General features: G+C 36.3%; 1 protein-coding gene across 2 annotated transcripts in view; it reads right to left on the reverse strand.

The window, feature by feature from the left end:
- LOC122037203 (DExH-box ATP-dependent RNA helicase DExH11-like) overlaps positions 1 to 6,800 on the reverse strand; it is a 94,490-nt gene extending 87,690 nt beyond the window's left edge. For both annotated transcript variants that reach the window (XM_042596660.1, XM_042596661.1), the window contains exons 1-6: positions 6,521 to 6,800; positions 5,956 to 6,204; positions 5,575 to 5,835; positions 5,407 to 5,478; positions 3,278 to 3,356; positions 2,530 to 2,675 (exon numbers count right to left, since the gene is read on the reverse strand). In XM_042596660.1, the coding sequence (XP_042452594.1) occupies positions 2,530 to 2,675; positions 3,278 to 3,356; positions 5,407 to 5,478; positions 5,575 to 5,835; positions 5,956 to 6,204; positions 6,521 to 6,655 (942 nt within the window). In that variant the 5' untranslated portion in view covers positions 6,656 to 6,800. The remainder of the gene's footprint in view (positions 1 to 2,529; positions 2,676 to 3,277; positions 3,357 to 5,406; positions 5,479 to 5,574; positions 5,836 to 5,955; positions 6,205 to 6,520) is intronic.
- Positions 6,801 to 7,229: the final 429 nt, after the last annotated feature.

Here is a 7,229-nt window from a genome sequence, read left to right on the forward strand (position 1 = left end):
ATATGTCATGAGTCCAAGGAAACAAAAGTACATAAAGCAACTGGGACTGAATCAACTCCCAAACCGGATCAAACTCAGACTCATTACCTGAACTTCCTTTCTGGGGTACCTTCCTAACCTGTCTTTGACTATGAACTGCTATCAGAAAGATAGGAGTCAAGAGAAGCTTTAGGCATATTAGTTTTAATCAGAGGGTAGCCTCTTTTCCCTCTCAGGCACGAACTGTTCTCTTTCTTGAATCCCCTGTTAGACTGTTTCGTACTTACACCTAGAACAACAGCAACTTATGTTTCATAGGAGTGTTAGGGTCTTAAAGTCAGGACTCTCCTTTCACCCACAACAAAGCTAGTGAGGGCAAATTAAGTATAAATTATGGAATGAACTTCAAGAGTTGAACCAACTTAGTTTCTGACTGAGTATAATTTACAATTCCTGAGTACAGCTACTGAATCGATGGTTAATGAGGGAAAAGAATATCCCTTTTCTGTTGCATATTAAGGATTCCATCCTGCAGCTCCTGTCTCAGAATTATTGTTGCATCTTTGGTTCTTTATCCAATGAAAGTTCAATATGAGTCTGAGTCTCTTGAATTTGTTGCAGCTCTTGTTGTTCATTCCTTATGTAGTCCACTATAAACCCTTTACACCAGCAACAGAGGACTTTGGAAGTAAAAAAATTAAACCAGCAGGAAAGCGGTTATATTCCATTCACTCCTCTGCCCACCACCTGCACCAGCGGATGGAAGTTTGTTGTCTAGAGAGAGGTCTCTTAGACCCCGAGCACCAGCTCTTTCATATGAAGATTGTCCAGTCCGATCATTCAGTTCTTTTTCATAATCTGTTCCTTTTCTCTTCCTCTCATTATATGAAGATTCTTCATCATTTAATATCTTATGTAATGTGAATAAAATGAATTAATATACAAGTACCTGTTTCTCCCATACCCTCTTTCAGGAGATGAACTGAGAGGGAATATCATTGTCCCAGTCTGACATAAGCTCTCATTTCAGCCCAGTAAGCAAGTAGGTGCATGACACTATGTATAATGGTGGTGACAGTTGGGTGGCCATTGTGGTAGCAGTTGGCTTCCCTCCCTTGTTGAGTTATTAGTGTGATGCCAATCAGCTTTAATCATGGCTAAAATTCAATAAAGTTTTTTATGATAGATAAACTAATACGAAATCTTATCTTGCTATATAACTCGATGAACTAGAATATTTTAAATGAGAACACCATGTATTATAGAACATTTTCCCTGGCTTCGTTCATTCATTCAATATGTGGAAGCATTCACTCCATTCACTCATTCCTGAAACGATGTAGTCGCGCTAAGCCGCTTCAAGGGAATGTATTGACATGGAACATTTCCCTAAGACTCAATCCCCCCTGTTGTACCTCTTGATCTTTCCACATTTGCATCATTGTATAAAGTTTTCTTCAATTAGCTCTGTTGGATAGCCATGGAAGGGAAGGGCAATAAATGGTGCAAATAAGAACTATTACAAAAGTTGGTACAAATCCTGATATGGAAAGGGGTGGTAATGCATCTGTTTTACTTACTCGAATGCTGTTTTACTTTGCCTACTTCAAAATTACCTGCCCCAGCCATCGAACATTGATGTAAGCTCAACTAGATAATGAAGCCTTAGGACTAGAAGTAGAGATGCACTTAGGAATTCTGCTGCTTCTTTAGGGGAATGTGATACTTCTTTAGATTAATAAGGATGTTTGCAGAACTAGCTCTTTCACATCTGGAATGTTCACTATTTACCAACCTAATGCTTTACATTTCTATATTCCTGCACTGGTTATCCACATAGCCCTATTTTCTTTCTTACAATCAGGTAATAGTTCGATATACCTTGCATATGAATAGTCTAATGTTGAGGGGCCATATGAATAGTTCATCTCAGTATCCAGAAACAAGATAAAAGAAGGGCAAGTAAGATATCTTTTATTACAAGGCTTTCAAATCAAAGAAATTTAATAAACTAAGCTAAGGAATTTTAACCTAATTCACTATATTACTCTCCAAATGGTTGGAGTTATTTGCCCTTTTTCTTTATCGTCAATTATAAATGAACCTTTGGCTAGGGAACCCAAGCTAATAGTCTTGTCTTTTTGATCTATTGGTTCTTCCCTAATTCATTCTCAGTGTGAGAGGTTCAACCAGGCAAAAAAAATCACTTCCTTTTCCAACCAAAGTTGACATGCAGAGTGGGAAATGGTCTGCTACATTATTGGTGCACTACTCCACTAATGAGCCCGTAATGTACAAAAGAGGCATTGTTATGTTTTTTGCCCATTAATTTCCATAATGGCTATCAATACATCAGTTGTAACAATGTAACCTTGTCCTTACACAATAATAAGATACCTAGTTTCTAATTTTCTCCAGTTGTAATTTTTTCCCCAATTATTTATCCATAAATCTTATATAAGCTTGTTTTTGCACAAAAATAAGAAACTTAGTCCCTAATTTTCATGATGTCAAATGGCCCATAATTAGAACAAATGACATATTTCATACCTCCTTGTCATGATTCTTAGCTTTGGCACTTTGTCCACCTAATTCAGCTTCTGCATCACTTGATTCACTCAATATCGTATTTTCTAAAGTTTCAGGAATATCATCAACTTTTGCATCTTCATTTTCAATTTCATCTTGGTTAGAACCTGGATAATATGGAGCAAGTAGATACATTAAAATTAAAGTTTTACATAGGAACCATCTTGTATGATGCTTTAAGTCAGACAAAGAATCTTTCTTCATGAAAATGAAAAAGAAAAAAAAAAAGAATATCTTTCTTTCTTGAACCCCTTCAATTATTACATCTGTCAGTATCTGAACAATAAGAAGTAAACTAACAAGAAGATGTACAGTGCAGTCAATCAAAACTAGGCTGTGTAGATAACTATTCCATGAGGAAAGGCAAAACTTGTGCTAATTATTGACGATGTTTCATCAATGTTTAGGTATTAAAATGATTAAGAATAAGGTGGAGGAAAATTAGTCCAACAAAAGTATGCATTGTTAATGCTTATTCAATTCCTGTTAATTGTTAGGAAAACTCTCAATATAGCAGTTCTTCAGGCATCTCTTTAAGATTATCACATTTTCAAATTGAATCCAAAAAGCATTAAGACCTTATGTGACAATTTAGAAACAAAAGTTGCAATTAACATATTGCAATCTTGTTGTGAAACAAAAGAATCTCCCTGCATAAACACAATACTACAAACTCCACGTTTACTCACTAGAAAGGGCATAATCTCACCATCACCACTTGATCCTTCAATGATATCTTCTTCCCAAGCCATTTTAAACAAATAATTGAACTGCACTGAGTGTTTATTCTGTAAAAGATAAGAGCCGGCAAAATGAACAAAAGACATTACTAGATTCCATATAGAAAGGTTCAAAATTACAAAGGAGGAAATAATAATTAAAGTAAACAAATAAAATCCAAAGAATAGCCTGTGCACTTAAAGCTAATTAGGATTTTGGTAGGAACTCCCAACATAATATGAGCGCACTGGATATCAAATGAGGTATCAATCACATAAATTTCTTTGGTTCAGGTAAACATAAGTCATATTGACTTAACTAAAACTTGCATAATTAGCGTAATAAATAGATGAAGATTAGCCAAGGGAATGACATGAGAGCATCAGTAACCTAAAATGTTTGATGTGAAATGAAACCTATACATTACAATTACCATAATTTACGAAAACAAGAAAAATAAAATGTAGTAGATAATTCACGCATCCAGATTGTCTGCTTAGCACTCAAGGAGACACTTGTCCAGGCCTTTAGAATTGATACAGTTTCAAGTAGGGTCATACCATTAACACATTCCGTAAGAACAAGAAGATTAAAAGAATAGAGCAAATGTTGGAAGTAAATTGTAAACAAAAGGTTGAATAAGAAAAGTAGAAATTTGCATATTATACAAATAAAAACATAGTTATCTTGAGCAAACATTTAAAATCAATAGTAAACAAAACATTGGATAAGCAAAATAGAAAATAGCAAATTAGGTATAAAATTAAGTTTACATATTGTTTTGTATTTATTGGAATATAATATTCATTAGAATCATATAAAATTTCTTTGATTGTTCTCTTCTTTCTATGTTTCTCTTATTCTATTTTTTTATAAGTCAATAGGAAACAAAAGGTTGAATAAGAAAAGTAGAAATTTGCATATTAAACAAGATAAAAACATAGTTATCTTGAGCAAATGCTTAAAATCAATAATTAAAAAAGAAAGTGGATAAGAAAAGTAGAAAATAGCATATTAGGTACCGAAACATGAAATTGACATAGTGTGTCATATTTATTAGAATATAATATTCACCAGAATCATATGAAATTTCTTCAATTGTTCTCTTCTTTTTATTTTTCTTCCATTCCATTTTTTATTTGTCTACTTGTTTTAATCTACATAGAATTCTCATGTTCTATGCTCCCATCCTCTGTTCTCTCTTTCCTCCTAATTTTCCATGTTGTTTTCTCAAATTAATTTATCTTAGGATAGCAAAATTAACAACTTAACACAAATGGTTATTTCCAAATAACTCAAACAAATTTCGATTGCGCGATTTTTTCTCAAAATAGTCCTTTATTTAAGAGTAATGATGGCAACACCAATAGCCAATGGATCCTCCACTAAAATAAATCATGGAGCAAAACCCAAAATGAAAGAGCAATTTAGCAAATGTAGGGTCCACAGAGGATCAACACCATTAAGCTACTCATTTATGTGATGTGGCTAGGAGGCAACAAGAAGACAATCTCTTTATAGGGTAAGTAATAGTGATTTTCCCAATGTAATTTTCTTCTTCTACTCCAAAATATGATTACACTAAACCTTAAATGCCTATAAGATATAGAGTTCAATTAATGTTTTAATGTCAACCTAAATACATTCCTCCTTCACTTGATCTAGTCCTAACTAGCCTAGATGCCAATAAGGGAACAGGAGAAAGAACAAAGAATTGAACTTCAACGCTTGAAACCGATTTGCTCATTCCAAAACAAAGTACTAGACATGGTATAATAGAATAGGCTCCTCTCTTTCCTCTTGATTTTGTAGCTCCTACACATAAATGGCCCACTCATCAGTCACATGACACTGGCAGTAAATGTAATTAAACTAAGGAACAACTACTAAAGGAAAACGTGAAAAAAAATTAAATCAAAGATGCTCCTGCATCAAAGAAAAATCTATGGGTACACTGAGAAATATTTTACCCAGATAGTATCATAAGCAACTACAAGTAGATGAATTCTTCCTCAAATTATTTGAGAGTCATGGATTATTAATAAGGATTTTTTACAGCAAATTCAAATTTTCACCATATTTCCTATTGATAAAAAAGAATATTGGGCATCAATTTACCATTCCCTCATCAATAGAATCCTTCTCTGGAAATATCTGTTGGCTGGTATAGGTCCATTGGCAGGTATATTCCTTCAAAAAAAAAAAAAAGAAAGAAAGAAAGCATCACATGAGTGAACAGTAGTTGAGATAATGTTGAACAATTAGTAACTACTTACTAACTAGTACCTTAAGGCTACCTAGATCAAGTCCATTTTTAGAGCTAGGGGGGACATTTTGAGCATGACCACCATGGATAACTTCATGCACCCAATCACCACTATGTGCTCCCTCGGGAAGGCTTCTTTGTAAAGCTTGAGAACCTTCAAGTCCTCCTGGTCGGAATGGGCGGTTGTTGGTGCTTCCTCTTACAAATTCCTTTGGTGGCCCAGGCATTCGAGGCATTGATCCCAACTCTTGAGCACCTTCCATCAGCAATGTAATGTCTACCTGGAATAAGAACAAGAAAGTTTAATTCAAATCAAAGAATAAAATAAGAACTTGTTTCTTGCTATAGTTTTGATATAAGTGCAATGTTTAGGGAGACATAGAGAAGAATCTCAATGATACCTCCACTGAATGTGGATTCCATATTACTGAATTCTTGGATCGCCTGAATGGCAACTCCCACATAGGAGCAACAATGAAACGGGGTTCTGAAGGCTCCAACTGGAGTTTAGCCCTGTCAAACCAATCATAATGCCACCACCTCCCAGAGTTTTGCACAGAGAACTCATCAAGGTCGACCTCTGGATGAAGGTAATTTTCCTCTATACTCTCCCTCATTCTTTCATGTGTTTCTTGAGGAAAAGCAGGTGGCTACAACAAAAGAATACAGCATTTACAGTTTTATTGAATAAATTACCAGGAGAAAAATGTTGCTGTAATATTTTATCACGATTTGAACGACTTGAATTGAGTTTAATTTCGACCAAGAATACAATTTATCATCAAGATGCTTATCTTTTTTTGTGTGTGTTAAAATCTAAGGATATATATGTATGAAATTTTATTTTTCAGTGGTAACACGAACATTTCTCAAATGAAGATAGTAGACAAAGAATAGGAAAGCAAAGGAACAAAGATAAACCTGTTAGCAACAATTAAAAAGGGCAATGGAACGAGGAGTACTTACGAGAATGAAATCAGGGAGAGAAGTCAAGGAGTTCGGCCGGACAACGGGATGGAGTGGCTCGAGATGGAGATGACCGCTGTGTCCAGTAAACCCTAAGCTGAAGGCGACCTCGTTAGCCGCCACAACGCGCTCCATCGACGACGACGACGGAGAATTGTTCTAGTCGCAGCGACCTGCAGCCTTACGACCACTAGACGAGGCAGTCGGAAGTAATGGCGCCCGTCCCTTTCCCTTCCCTTCCCTCGCTCTTCGAAAAAAATCCGTTCGTTTCTTGGTGACTTCGCTTGGGTCTCATGTTATTCATCGCCCTTATATGGGCCTCCAAGTAGCTATTCATGGATAAAAAGAGAAGGCCGGCTGGATCAACCGGTTAAGGTGTGGCACCCTTGCACAATAAGTTGTAGGGTCAAAGGTCCATGGACACGCACTGGATGAATAATCTGGGCCGGCTGTGTTAAATTCCGGAGACACCACGCTTTACCCCCCGGGCTGGATCAACCGGTTAAGGTGTGGCATCCATGCACAATGAGTTGTAGGGTCAAAGGTCCACGGACACGCACTGGATGAATAATCTGGGTCGGCTGTGTTAAATTCCGGAGACACCACGCTTTACCCGGGCCAGTATTCACCGCTGATTTACTTCCTCCTAAGATTTCTGTGGGACCAGACCTAGGGGGCCGCTGGGCGGCGGGACCCACGTTTTTTGCCC

The sequence above is a fragment of the Zingiber officinale genome, unplaced genomic scaffold, assembly GCF_018446385.1.
Source record: "Zingiber officinale cultivar Zhangliang unplaced genomic scaffold, Zo_v1.1 ctg244, whole genome shotgun sequence".
NCBI lineage: Eukaryota > Viridiplantae > Streptophyta > Magnoliopsida > Zingiberales > Zingiberaceae > Zingiber > Zingiber officinale.